At 25.1% G+C, this 15,034-nt stretch overlaps 1 protein-coding gene across 1 annotated transcript; it reads right to left on the bottom strand.

Annotated features, from left to right (window-relative positions):
* Positions 1-30: 30 nt before the first annotated feature.
* On the bottom strand, positions 31-14,812 carry LOC117173002 (WD repeat-containing protein 61). The gene is made up of 8 exons (XM_033361343.1): positions 14,645-14,812; positions 10,262-10,371; positions 7,248-7,414; positions 6,891-7,129; positions 4,626-4,719; positions 4,471-4,564; positions 3,007-3,178; positions 31-167 (listed from the first exon to the last, which is right to left on the bottom strand). The coding sequence occupies exons 1-8, from the start codon at positions 14,645-14,647 to the stop codon at positions 75-77; spliced, it is 972 nt and encodes a 323-aa protein (XP_033217234.1). The 5' UTR covers positions 14,648-14,812; the 3' UTR covers positions 31-74.
* Positions 14,813-15,034: the final 222 nt, after the last annotated feature.

The raw sequence follows: 15,034 nt of genomic DNA, 5'->3' as shown, positions 1-15,034 counted from the left end.
TGATGGATGTCAGGATAGCAACTAAATATATTTTTATAAAAATGTGTATTTTTTGGCAATGTACATAGCTGAGTTTATAATGGATGCTCGTAGAGATTAATAGACTTATCTTCAGACACAGATGCAATCATGTTGTTCTTAGTACAATGATACTTCACTGACCAAACCTTAAAAAAGAAAAAAAATTATTTAATAAATTAATATTTACAACGTTCACAGCAGTCCGTCCTCTTTCCCCCTATTTAAAGGGGAGGGGGCTCCCCTATCAATTTTAAAAATACACTAAAAACAAATTCGAGAATTTTTGCCCCATTTTCCATTTTCCTTCTTTTTTACAAGATTTCGATTAATTTATTAAAAAAATTTTTTCTGAACGCAGGTTTGCCCCTAATCCAGGAAACCGCGAAATGACCGGGAATTTTGTGAGACCGGGAAATGAGAGTGAATATTTTTTTTGATCGGCAATTTTACAAATTTAACAAAAATCTGTTCAAGTTTGCTTTCAACAGTTTTTTTTTTTTAAATCAGTTGAATTTTTATCCTTTTTAATTCTGATATTCAATTTATAATGCGTAATTCGAAAATCATTCACTTACAAATGTTATATTTTGGATTTTAATTTTAAGGGTAAATTTTTCATTTAGGGAATATTAAAATGCAGTTTCAGATTTAAAAAATTTAAATTATGGATACGAAAATTCCGTTTAGTTTATCAAGCAAATATAAACTATAATTATTTAAAAAATTGAACTATGCCTAACGGATTAACAAGCGAATAATATATTTTTCAAGACGATTCAGAATACGTTCAAAATTTAAGAATTTCCAGATTTTAACGTCAAAAATTAAACGGTTTCAATTAGAAAATCTTTAATGGTTAAACAAATGTAATCCCCGATTTAAACTTTCTAAAACTATTTTCAATTTTAAAATAACTTCAAAATAATATATTCATAATTAAAGGCTTTCATTAAATTAAAAATATTGTTTTAGTATAAAATTGGAAAAATTTTAATTAAGTAAAATAACAATTGCCTTATATTTAGAAATATTTTATTATTCATGTAAAATTAGTAATTATAAATCAAATATTCGAAACTAAACAAAAAACTCAACTTTGAACGTCACAATTTGAATGGTTCTATTTGAAAATCCTTAATTTACAGGTAAAATGATTGAATTTGGATGTATAATAAATATTGAACACCTATCATTCTTTTTAAAAAATCGAGCATAAGGTCTGAAGAATAAAAAATCGAATGAAATTTTGAAATGATTTTAAATCATTTCAACGAAGTGTCTATGTATACGGACAAAATCAGGCTATTTGTACTGAAGTTTCCGTGAAAATAGGAGCTTAATTCCTAAGAACATTCAAAATGACTTATTTTTGAAAAATAAATTTAAAGAGAATATTTTTAAATATTTAAAAAGATTTTCAAAATTGTCAAAAATGAATCAGGATTAAAAGAATGTAGAAATAATTCGATTAAATATCAAAAATATTTCAAAAATTATATAAATGTTAAACAACACGTAGATGTTTCAAGATTTTGAAATAAAATTTTGAAGCCTTTTGAGGATTTTAAAACTTTTAAAAATAAAAATAATTTAACTTTTAATTTAAAAAATGTTCAGTTTATAACAAAAAACGTAAGCCTTTAATTTTTAATTCTTCTAGCTTAAAAATTGCTTAAAATCATTTGCACATCAATTTTTATGACTTCAAATGGTAATTTTGATAGTTTTAGACTTTTAATCTTTTAATTTCTTTGACCGTTCAAAATGTTTGCGACCGGGAAAAAAACTGGAGATAACCGGAATTTTTTTATGTGCATTTTTCAAACAAAAAATATTTTTCACTTAAATTTTTAATCCAAGAAGACGAATTTTAAACAAAAGAAGTTATTTTCAAACCAAGGGGTGGCACTTTTAACCAAGAAGGATGACTAACAAAATTGCTGAATTTTCATCAAAATAATTAAACTTGAAGCAAAAGCCATTTTTCAGTTGAGAAAGAAAACAAATTTCAACTAGACTGTTGAATTTTCAGTCAAGTGTATTAGTTTTCTCCAGGAAAACAAATTTTCAACTAACATGATGAGTCTTCAACCAAAGATTCATTTTTAACCCAGTAGTTAAATTTTCATAACAAAAAGTTGGATTGTCAAAGAAAAAGAAAATAATTTTTCTTTAATTTTAAATAAAAACTAATAGACTTCATTTTTAAAAAATTACCAAATGAGGTAGATTTTCAAAACCATAAAGATGAATTTCCAACAAAATAGCTGAATATTCTACGAAAAGAAAATCCACCAAATTGTTGCATTTTCGAGCCAAAATGACGAATTTGAAGAAAAATGCAATAATTAATTTGCAGTTGATTGTTATATCGCTTTTTTTACATGTAGCAAACTGCGTAATTAAAAAAATTGTTATCTTCTTATTTTTGTGAATAATAATTTTTTAATTGATTAATCTTTTTTTAGCTGTCATTAAAAAAAGGTTTTGATCATCTAACGTAATAAAAAAGTAGCTCTTTCAGTAAGTTTAAAAAAAAAATTATTTCCTTCCAGTTTACTTAGAAAAAATGGTTTCAACAACTCAGGGGTTTATGCTGAAAATAATACACTAGAAAAAATTTGATGAGACTGAGGAATCAAAAATACATTTTTTTTTAATTCAAACAAGAATTTGCCAATTTTATTGTTTATCTATCTTGCAATCTTTGATCTTCTTGAATTCTTTTCCGGTGGATTTTTATTACTCGAAAATGCTGAAGTGTTCAACAGCTTTTTTAAGGATAGCTAAAAAAGGTTTAAAACCAAAAATGACTAGAAGCGAGATTCACGAGATACCCGTATGATAAAGAAAGTTTTTTATAATAAATGAAATCCCCTTTTAATCCCCCCTTTTTTCGGAAATAATACCCTTTTTACCTAATATTGAACTACTGAACCGCTGTGATCCTTGATTTAGAATTTAGATACACATTTGAAAACTTACTTGATCAGCGTGTTCATGGAAAGTATGTAAACATTGTCTTTGAATCAAATCCCAGACTTTCACAGTGCAATCGGAACTAGAGGAAGTAAATTTTGTTCCATTCGGCGCAAACGACACGCCAAGAACCCAAGAGGCGTGACCCGACATCGTTCCAGCTACATTGGCGTCTTTTCTGCATTAAATAAAAAAATGTGATGGATTATTATTTTCAGGTTTGCTAAAGAAGCCTGCTTTTAAAATTCAATGACTTTTCTCGGTTTTCTAGGTCTAGTATTGGAATGAGACCAAAAAGCTTGATGGAAAAAATTAATCCAGGTTTGAGGAAATTGATTTGGCAGTTGACCATTTCCAAATTCAATTTTCAGTTTAAACATAAAATTATACTGCCGAGATATTAAGTTTCTGAATAAGAGTAAACAATGCTTGATGTAAGAAAATTTGTCAATTCCGAGAAAATCAACATAGTATTTTGTAATTAAAACTTCATGGGCTTTCAAAATCGGCTTTGAATAGCGATAAAAAAGGAATTTTTTATTCTTTCCGAAATTAAAACTTGCCCTGAGATATGGGAATGCTAAATGATAATAAGAAATGTGTAACCTAAAAAATAATGCTGTTCCGAGAAAATCAAATTTAAAAATCGCGGTATCACAGGTTGGCAGGTATTTTTTGATAAGAAAACTTAAGAGAAGAACATAGATTTTTTCATTATATGACGATAAATTCAAAAAATACCAATGGCAAAAGCTTGAAAAAAAAAAATTATTGCGTTAACATTGTAACTGAAATGTGAAGTAAATTAAAAAAAAAGGTATCACAAAATTTCTACAAACTGCTACAAAATAGCCACAATATTATAAGTAAAAATATGAATTAAAAATGATAAAAAATTGAATTTTTATCAAAAATTTAGAAAATTTACGATTTCCGAAAGCTGTTTCTACTTATTTTAAATAGTTTTTCATAGATCTTCTTATAAAACTATAAATTTAAACGCATAATTATAAATACTATTTTATAAGCAAAAATGGGAAAATCTACGATTTCAAAATGAAAGTTTACTTTATCATCATTTTCAACGGGTAGGCATTGTTTTTAAGGAATTAAACATTTCTACAAAGTTTACTGAATATGCAATTAAATATTTCTATGAAAAATGAGGAAAATGTAGAACCCCAAATGAATCATTTTCTACAATTTTATATAAAAACGTAGTTTTTTATAAACACTTTTCCCAGATAAATTATTTCCGCTAGGGATTTAGATTATTGAATCATAAAAAATTAGAACTAATATTTTTGCAAATTTTTGAAAAATTCTAGAATTATAATGATAGTAATTTTATTATTAAGAAATAAATTCGTATAAAATTGAAATTTCAAATTCGCTGTGAAGTACTAAAATACTGAACCTTTTTAAATTTTAATTTCGAATAAATAACTTATAATTATTTAAAAAACTTACATATCATAAAGTTTCATATGTCCGTCATCGGATGCTGTCAAAAGCAACTGCGAGTCTGGCGAGAAACATAGAGATCTGATAGGCATCGCGTGTCCTGTAAAAAATTAAAGTTTAGGAAATCATATAAAATACAGAATAAGTTTTAGAAAATTTACCTTCTAAAGTTCGCAAGACTTTTCCATAAGCTACGTCAAAAATATTGATGATCCCATCGATAGCACCGCTTGCGATATATTTCCCATCCGGACTCTAATAAAATAATTTTTAAAAAAAGACAGATGAATTATCAACCTGAATGTTGATTTTTTTAAATCAATAAATACTATAAATAATAATAATGATAATATAGATAAATATTTTCAACAAAAATTCACTTTAAAAAAATTACCTAAATTGAATCTAATAATTAGCTAATTTCTTCAAATAATTTGTTACTGATGTAATATTACAAGTTTATGCTTTGTAATTTTAAAGGTGAAGTTTCAACCAAAAGACCTACTTTTCGACCTTAAAGATGAATTTTCAATCCACAAGGACGAATTTTCTATCAAAAAACATAAAATGGTTGAAAAATTCGAATTATTCGCAAGACAGATACATTTTAAAAAAAATTTAGTTTTCAATCAAATGCGATGAATTAAAAAAAAAAAGAATTTTCTATCTGACAAAATTAATATTCAACCAAATAGTTGAATTCTCGACTAAATAATATTACTTTTGAACAAAAGAATTGAATTTATAAAAAAAAATTGTCAAGCAAACAATTGTAATTATAACGTTGAATTACCAGCATGGAAAGTTTAATTTTCAAGAAATAGATCGTTTTCAATCTAGAAAGATGAGAGTTCAACTAAACGATTGAGTTAAAAAAATCATTTTCAACCAAACAATTGCATTCACAACTAAGGAAAATGAATTTTCAACCAAAAAGATGAATTTTGGACATTAGAAATAAAAAAAAGTTACATTTTTAACGAAATAGTTAAATTTTCAAGTCAGAAAGAAAATTTGTTTAGATGACAGAGAATTTTTCACCCAAAAAGTTAAATTCCAATGAAGAAAAATGGATATTCATGCTAAAAAAATGTATAACATAATAGGAATTTTTAATAGAAAATTATGAATCCTCTATCCAAAAAGGTGAATGCTAAAAAAAACAGTTGAATTTTTTACCAAAACTTATGACTTTTGAACAAAATAATTGAATTTTCAACGAACTATATCCTTTTCAACCAAGAAATAGGAATTTTAAATCAAATTGTTGAATTAAAAAAAATAATGTTCAACCAAAAGATGACTTCGATCTTAAAAAAATGAAATTACACAAGGCCGAATTTTATATCCAAAATGTTCAAGAAAACAATTAAATTTTTGACCAAAGCATACATTTTTAACAAAACATTTTATTAACAATAAAATGAGTGATCAACTAAACAGTTGGGTTCCCAACCAAATAGTTGAACTTTGAAACTACAAACGTGAATTTTCAAACTAATAGTCGAATTTTTAAATAAAAAAGATTAAGCCTCAAACAAAAAATAGTTGCACTTTCTACCAAATTGTTAAATTTTCACCAAAAAAGTTATTATTTATCCAAGAAAAATAAATTATCATTAAACCAAATTTATATCATAAAAGCGAAATTTTTAATGCAAAATCATGAATTTTCTATCCAAAAAGATGAATGTTCAACAAAACACATGCATTTTCGACTAAAAAATATCAATTCAACAAAAAAATTGAATTATCAACAAACAGATCATTTTAAAACAAGGAAGATGATTTTTTAACCGAATAGCTGTATTATTAAAAAAATCATTCTTAACAAAAGAGTCAACTAGTTTGGACTTTCAATCAAAAGAGATGAATTTAAACAAATAGATGAATTTGATCAAAAGACAAATCATTAAAAATGTAGTTCAATTTTCAACAAAGTTCATTTTCGGCAAAGATACATAAATTTTGACCTGAATAGATGATTTTTCTACTATAAAGGAGGGATTTACAATCCACAAGGATGAAATTTCCATCAAAATAGGCAGATCAACTAAGCAGTTACAGTTTTGACAAAAAAATGAGTTTTTAACAAGACAGTTGATTTTGAAACAACAAAAAAATTTACATACGGATTCACGAAATTAAAAATTGTTCTATTTCAAACAATATTAATTTTTAATTTTCTATTTATAAAGGTTTGATCAAAAAATTATTCAATTTTTTCTCTTCTCCATTAAAATGGTGAAATTTTCTCTATTTTTTAATGTCCATTTATAAGTTTCATTTTTTTTAAATTGAAAATAAGTATAGCGAAATAATGAGAAGTCGATTTGCCGCATTTTTCTTCAAAAAGTCGGAAAATATCGACAATTTCGCACGATCCAAGTCCTGAGATGTAAAGAGAGAGAAAATTTCTAACTCACATAAGCAACACTGAGTGTGAATTTGCCGCCTCTTGTATCTAAAGTCTGTTCTTGTTTGCCACTTTCAGCTCCGTACATATTTATTTTACCAGCATGGCTACCGGAAACGATGAATTTATCGTCTGGAGAGTAAACGACAGTCCAAATATCGACTGGACCAACTTCTATGGTTTGAAGTTTTTCACCAGATTCCAAATCCCACAATCGAAGACTTGAATCTAAGGAACTGGAGGCGCATTCTAGAAATTTCAAAACCTTCTTATGATTGACTTCATAATAAATTAATATACAAAAGAAAATTTGATAGGGGAATTGCGAGAACTTGATTTTACTTGTAATAATAATTCTTACACTTACTTGTGCCATCAGAACTTACAGCTACAGACACAACACCAAGAGCGTGTCCGGTTAGTTTGTGCTTTAATTTTAAACCTCCATCTTTATGTTCCCAAACCTTGACTGCATCATCCAACGAGCCTGTTACCACGTATTCTTTTTCCTCGTCGTTTGATCGCATCGAATCTCTACAAACGTAATATCAATGTTCTTATATAATTAGACGGCTAGCCTCGATTAAATTCAACCCAAAAGTACAATTACAAATCTCATTTTTCTCGAACACTATCCAAAATATGCATAGTAGTTCGTAGTTCAAAATTATTTAACCTCCTAAAATCTATTAAATTTTAACCCCTTGCAAGATGCTTATAATGTTTAATCAGGGTGGTCGTTTCAATTGAAGAAAAAAATTCCCGGTCATTTCCCGGTTCGCAAACATTTGTCCCTGTCAAGAAAATTAAAAAATTTAAACTAGATTCTAAACATTTTTCCATATAAAGTAATAAATAATAAACAGAAAATTAAAGCATTCAAAGTGGAATTCTTAAATTATAAACTTTTAAAATTGAAATTTAAAAGTTTTCAATTCAAAAATTGTGTATTCAAATGCTCAATAACTTACACGTATAAACTGGAAAGTATTAACACTTTTAAATTGAACAGTTAAATTATTTTTTATTTTAAATAGTCTAGGCATTCTTCAGGAGTTTTACAATTTTATTTCAAAATTTTGAAAAATCTCGAAGTATTTTTAAATTTTTTCCAATTCAAAATAATTTTTTAATTTTTTCCATAACTTTTACAAAATCCTGCAAATTAAAAAAAATTAAATTTCAATTCATAAATAACAATAGAAAATTTTATTATTTGTAAAAATATTAGAGTAATATTAAGAGATATTTAGAAGTTTTAAAAAGAATCGAATTAAATTTAGAACTTGAAATAATTTGAAATACTTACAGCCGAATTAAAAATAAAATTTAGATTTTTGCAGATTTGAAACAAAAAATTTAGAATTTCTTTAAGAATTGTGAAAGACTACAAAAGAATAAAAAAAATCTTAAGATTCTTAGGAAAATTGAAAATGATGTTTCATTTTGAAAAATTATTGTAGCAGAAAGTTTACAAACATTTTAGGAGATTTAAAAAATGATCGAAGAATTTTCAACTAAAAACAGATAAATGGAAAGATGAATTTTTAACGAAAATTACAGAATTTTCAATTGGAATAGTAATTATATTTTTAGTTAAAAGAGAAATAATTAACTTTTTTTTTAAATGGTTACATTTTCAAACAAAGTGATGAATTTTCAACTAAAGTGATTAATCTTTTAAATAGAATAGTTGAATTTTAAAACAAAAAGATGAATTTTCAACCAAGATTTTTTAAAAAAGGCAGAATTCTCAGCTAAAAAATATAATTTTGCAACCATAAACTGAACAGTTCAATTTTTAGCAAAAAACTCATTTTTCGATCAAACAGATGAATTTTTAATGAAAATGATGTATCTTCAACCAAAAATTACCTTTTAACAAAAGTGGTTAACTTTAAAACAAGTACTCAAATTCTTGAGTTTGCAACTAAAAACGATCAATTTCCAACCGAAAATAGAATAGTTACATTTTCAGTTAAAAAAAAAATAAATAAAAGAATTTTCAACGAAATAGGTATATACAACAATATAAAGTTACTTTTGCAAATGAAGCTTCATTCTGAATAAATTTTATATAAAATAATAATACACATTCTTAGACAGAATTTCGAATTTTTAACGAAAATGAGGAAACTTCAACTGGAATAGTTGAATTTTAAACCAGTAAGATGAGTTTTTAGCTAAAATTATTAATCTTAAACTAGAATAATTTAATTTTCAATCAAAAATATTAATTTTCAATCGAGAAGATTAACGCATACCAAAGACGAATTTTCCACTGAAAAATATAATTTTTCAACCAAAAATTCAATAGTCGAATTTCTGCTAAAAAAATGAATGCTCGACCAATGAGATAAATTTTTAACTAAAATGATGGAATATACATCAGGAATAGTAACAGTTTCAATTAAAAAAAATGAATGTTAACAAAAATAGTAACATTGCAAACAAAGGATAAATTTTCAACTAAAATGATGAATCTTACACTAGAATAGTTGAATGTTAAGCGACAAAGGTGAACTTTCAACTATAATATAAAATAATTAATTTTTTAATAATTTAGACTTCACAACCCAAAATGTTGTCTAATCATAGGAAACAGGGTAATCTTTACAAAAATAGGATAATAATATAAGAACAAATGTTTTAAAAAAGTAATATAAATTCAATATTGAATTTAATATGAATAGTTTTAAATTCCTATAAATTTCAAGTCGAAATTTCTTAGATTTTCAAAAAAGTAATTGAATTTCTAACCAAAAGAGATTAGTTTTTAACAAAAGAGTTAAGTTTTCAAGTTAAAATGTCAAATGTTTTAGACAACGGTTGACTTTTAAACCCAAAAGATTAATTTTCATTAAAACAGTTTTTTAAAAATTCAACCAAACACTTGCATTTATAACCAAATATTTGAAATGAAATAAAAGTCTTTAGTTAGGAACCTATAGATTTGAAATTATTTTCAGACTGAAAATAGTTAGTACGATCAATTATTGTTCTATTTTTAACACTCGAACTAAAATTCAATTTAAAAACTTATTAATTAATTTATATTTACAATTTATCAACTTAAAACTGTTATAAAAAAATTTCGATTTCAAACGCTTTTAATTTTTTTTATCTTCAAAACTGCATTTTTAAATTCCTTAAATTAAAAATGTACGCTTAACAATGATGACCTAAAATGTAAAATTGTCAAAGTAAAATATTTCAGAATTACTAACAATTGTAAACTAAATAAATTCATAATTAAAAAAGTAAAAAAAATCAAAATAAAATTTACTCTCATTTCCCGGTTTCAAAAAACTACCAGTCATTTTCCGGGGTTTCCGGAACAGTGGTCATACTGATTAGATTAATTATTATATCAATACTGACCTTGAGTCTTCATTATCAGGTTGACTATCCTTTTTTCGTTTGGGATAAGCCCAAGCGCACGTCCAAATGCTCTCTTCGTGTGCATTTTCACTTTTGTGTATCAGCGAAAACTGTAATAAGAAAAAATTCAGTATTATTTAAAAATTTTGCTAAAAATTATCGAAATTTTATTTTATTATCTTTATTTTAAATAAGTATAAACAATATAATATTATGTATGCATATAAATAACTGATTAAAACTGTATCAAAATTAATTTAAATAATAAGAAATTATTTTAAATTATTATTATTATTATTTTGTCTTCCGGGCAAAATATTACTGATTTTAATTTCCTCTTACAGCATATTTTATCGTAATTGCCGACTTCGCGCTCAAAATGCTGTCAATATAGAGGAAACAGAATGATTTTTCACGAAGATATGGAAAGAAAATTTTTGTAACAAAAAATGAATGCAAATAGCGAATAAAATTCAATATTAAATGATTTAAATGACTAAGATTTCTGGTCTAAATATATTGCACGAATTTTCATCCAAATAGTTACAATTTTTAATAAAAATAACAAATTGTCATTTAAAATATAATTTTACAACGAAAAATGGAATAGCTGAATTTTCAATTCAAACAAATAATTTTCAACAACAAGGAAAAACGAAATATAAAGGAAATAGAACTTTTTAACAAAATTGTTGACTTTTCAACCAAATTATTAATTTTTTAGCGAAAAGAGAATTGTCAAAAATTTTCAACAATTTATAATGAATTGCAAAGAATTTCAGATTCATTCCAAAAAGTTTAACACATCATCTCCGGCATGATATGAGGAATTTTCATTTTCTTTTACGGCATGTTTGTCAGATTTTGATATTCTTTTCCGGCATATTTGATCATAATTAAATTTTAAAGAAATTCAAAATAATTCAAGGTTAATTTCAACAAGTTTAAAAGCTCATCTCCGAAAAAACATGCTGAAATACAAAATTGGTCGAGTATTTGTCTTTTGAAAAAATATGCCACCTTTTCATTTTCTATTCCGGCCTAGTTTGCCGAATTAAAAATTTCTCTTAATGCATATTTCATCATAATTAAATTCTAAACGATTATGCAAAATTCCAAAGCATTTATGATAAATTCAAAAAAATTGAATGTTAACTCCAGGAAGTTTAAAAATTCATTTCCAGTCAGATATTCCGGATTTTATTGTTCTCTTCTGGCATTTTTTATCGTAATTGAAAGAAAGGAGAAAAGAATTATAAAAATTGTCAAAGAATTTTCGTCGAATGTGACCAAACTCCCGATGAAATTCTAATATGACAGAAGAAAATCGTTTTAAATCTTCGTGAAATTATTAAAGTCTTTTGAAATCTATCAAATGTTAGTGAAATCATTCAAATCTTTATTAAATCTTTGAAATACTCGTGCAATTACAAAACTCTTTTGAAATCTATACAATCTTAGTGAAATTATTTTAATCTTTATTAAATCTTTTAAAATCTATAAAGTATTTGCTACATTAACATTTCGTTAAATCGTTTAAAATATTATTTTAAATCTTTGTGAAATCATTAAAATGGTTGATAAATCTTCGAAATGTTTATAAAATCATTAAAATAGTTTTAAACCTATAAAATTTTTGCGAAATTAATAATATCTTTGTGAAATCTTACGAATCTTCGTAAAATATTTTTAATATTTTAAAAATCATTACAATAATTGAAATCTTCGTCATTTTTCATCTTTGAATACATAGAAATATTTTTTAATCTTTGAAATCTTACAAAATGTATACAAATCTTTGTAAATATTTGTGAAATCATTAAAATCTATCAAATATTTGTGAAGCTACCAAAATTATTGTAAAATCTGTTTAATCTTTGTGAAATCATTGTGAAATAGTTTTAAATATTTGAAGAATCTGTTTAATCATTGAAAAATTATGAATGTCTTCATAAAATCTTTGAAAGCTTCGTACCATCATTGAAATCTACAAATTAATTTTTAAATATTTGGAATTATTGTTAAATATTAAAAAAAATCTTTTTAATCTTTGTGTAATCATTAAAATCCTCATTAAAACGTTCTGAAACTTTGTGCAATCATTGAGCTGCAAATTAAAGCACTCAAAGTGAAACTTGTGAATTTTAAACTTTTAAAATATAAGTTTTTTAATACAACGTTTTTTTATTTAAATTCTCAATAAATTACACGTATAAACTTAAACCAACAAACACATTTTAGGTGGAAATTTTTCAATTAAATGCAGTTAAACTGCGAAATAAAAAATTTATAAATTGTAGAATTCTAAGATCCAGATTCACTTACAAAAATATAAATACACGCTACTATTTTCAGTGCTCTAAATTGAAGAATCAATAAATAAAAAATTGAACTATTACATTTTTTATAAACTAAACACTTCTTAAATTAAAAGTTAAATTATTTTAATTTTAAATTGTTTAAAATTTTTTAAAATGCTTCAAAATTTTATTTGAAAGTCTTGAAAATCTACATGTTGCTTCACATCTTTTTAAATTTTAAATTATTTTTGATTTTTTTTCAGAACTTTTAAACATTTTTTGAAGTGATTCGCATTTTTCCTAATTTTTTTTTTAATCCTGCCAAATTAAGAAAATTTCCTTAAAATCTTCCAAATTCATTTTTCATAATTTTGTCAATCTTTTTAAATGTTCTCTTAAACTTAATCTTTAAAAATAAAAAATAAGTTTCAAATTTCCTATAGGAATCTTAAGATACACGTAGACACATCGTTAAAATGATAAAACATTTTAAGTTATTTTTGAATTTTTTCGAAGCTTCTAAATATCTCTTGAACATATTCCAAAGTTTCCTAAGAACAATAGATGTTCAACTGTTATTTATACACCATAATTAAACAGTTTGGCCTGCAAACAAAATTTTTTTAAATAGAAAAATGAAAATTGTAACGTTCAAAGTTGAGTTTTTTTTATTAGCTTTGAATATTTGATTTATAATTAATGATTTTAAATGAACAGTCAGATATTTCTAAATATTAAATATTTATTTTGTTTGTAATGAAAAAATTTCAAATTCAATGGTTTGAAGATGGAATATTTTAGACTGAACCATTACTCGAAATTTAATAAAGGCCTTTAATTATGAACATATCATTTTGAAGTTATTTTAAACTTAAAAATATTTTGTGATGTTTCAATCGGTAATAAGACTTTCCAATTGAAACAGTTTAATTTTTAACGTTACGATCTAGAAATTGTAAAATTGCGAGCTGATTCCGAATCGCCTGGTAAAATAAAATATTATTCACTTTTTAATCCTTAAAGTACAGTTCAATCTGAAAAATCATTGATTAATTTGTAATCACCGATGACCAACTAAAAATGTTTTTTATCCAAAATCTTCGATTTCAAAAGCTTCTAATTTTTAATTGGTCAAGTGTTTGAAACTGCATTTTAAAATTCTTTAAATTAAAATGTACGCTTAAAAATAAAAATCTGAAATGGAACATTTTTTAAGTGAAAGATTTTTGAATTGAGCATTCAAAACTAAATGAAATCATAATTGTAAAAAATAACAATGCAACTGATTATTTAAAAACGGTTGAAAACAAAGTTGCACATATTTTCTTCCTAAAAATTTGTAAAATTCCGGGTCAAAAAGTGAATTCATTGTCATTTCCGGGGTTTTCACGGTCTCATAAACTTCCCGGTTTCCCTGTTCCGCGGCCACCCTGATATTTGAAATCTTTGTAAAATCATGAAAATCTTAGGAAATCTATAAAATATTTGTAAAATTATTAAATATTTGTGGAATATTTTTAATCTTTTGAAAGGACACCGCAAAAAATACATAGGCTTCCGGTTGATTTTACTAACTCATTTATTATGTAGTTTATGAAACTAATAGATATTATCCACAAGGAATTGGACCAATTTTGATTCGTTTTTTGTTGTTGCCGGGTCCGTTATGAAATCTGTGAAATTTCTTGTTGAAATCTTCCATATCAATGTGATGTTTACAATTTTTAGAACTATTTTGAAATCGGGTATACTGTACACTCAAAAGATTAGTGGTTCTCTTTTCATTAATTATGATGTGCACTATCATAATTGTTTTCAATCTTTTCAGTCAACAGATGACATTTTATAACCAAAATATAACCTCAAAATGACTAAACTGCCTCTTTCTAATAGATTTCAAATACAAACTTGCTCATAAATGATTAAAACAAGCCAGTAAAAAATTAATAATATAAAGGGAATTAACGAATTCTTAAGGGAAAGGGAAACGAATTCTTAAAAATTAAATTCACAGTTTCTGTAGATTTTTTAATCAGACCGCAAAAAAGTTTCTATTTATAGGTTAGGATTTCGTATCACTTACCATCCTCTTACAAAATATATATTCGGGTTGAAATAATCAGTAAGATAAATTCATTTATATTTAATATCAATAAGTCTTTCTAAAAAGCGAACTCTTTTTCAACTCCTCTTCTTTTTCAATATATTGTTTACAGCCCGTGTTTGCGGCGTTGACGGCTAAGTTTATTTTGTGCGCGCACAAACCGGAAACATATGACTGGAAAAGCGGAAAACTCTAATCAGAGACGTGATTTAAAAGGCCGAAGAATATATAAAAAGACGATCTGCCGATTAATTATCACTCATTTGACTTTATAAATAAACAAAAATTCAGGTTATTTTCGTCTAATATTGTTAATAAATAAATAAATATATATATATATATTAATGATTTTTAAAAAATATTTGGTTT

This window comes from Belonocnema kinseyi, chromosome 5 (assembly GCF_010883055.1).
Source record: "Belonocnema kinseyi isolate 2016_QV_RU_SX_M_011 chromosome 5, B_treatae_v1, whole genome shotgun sequence".
Lineage (NCBI taxonomy): Eukaryota > Metazoa > Arthropoda > Insecta > Hymenoptera > Cynipidae > Belonocnema > Belonocnema kinseyi.
This window is presented reverse-complemented; position numbering and strand designations above follow the sequence as displayed.

Coding starts and splice junctions, on each gene's coding strand:
- LOC117173002 (XM_033361343.1), bottom strand. Junction 7,415..10,261: donor CCTGATAATGAAGACTCAAG/GTCAGTATTGAT, acceptor TTACGTTTGTAG/AGATTCGATGCGATCAAACG. Junction 7,130..7,247: donor TGTAAGTTCTGATGGCACAA/GTAAGTGTAAGA, acceptor TGAAATTTCTAG/AATGCGCCTCCAGTTCCTTA.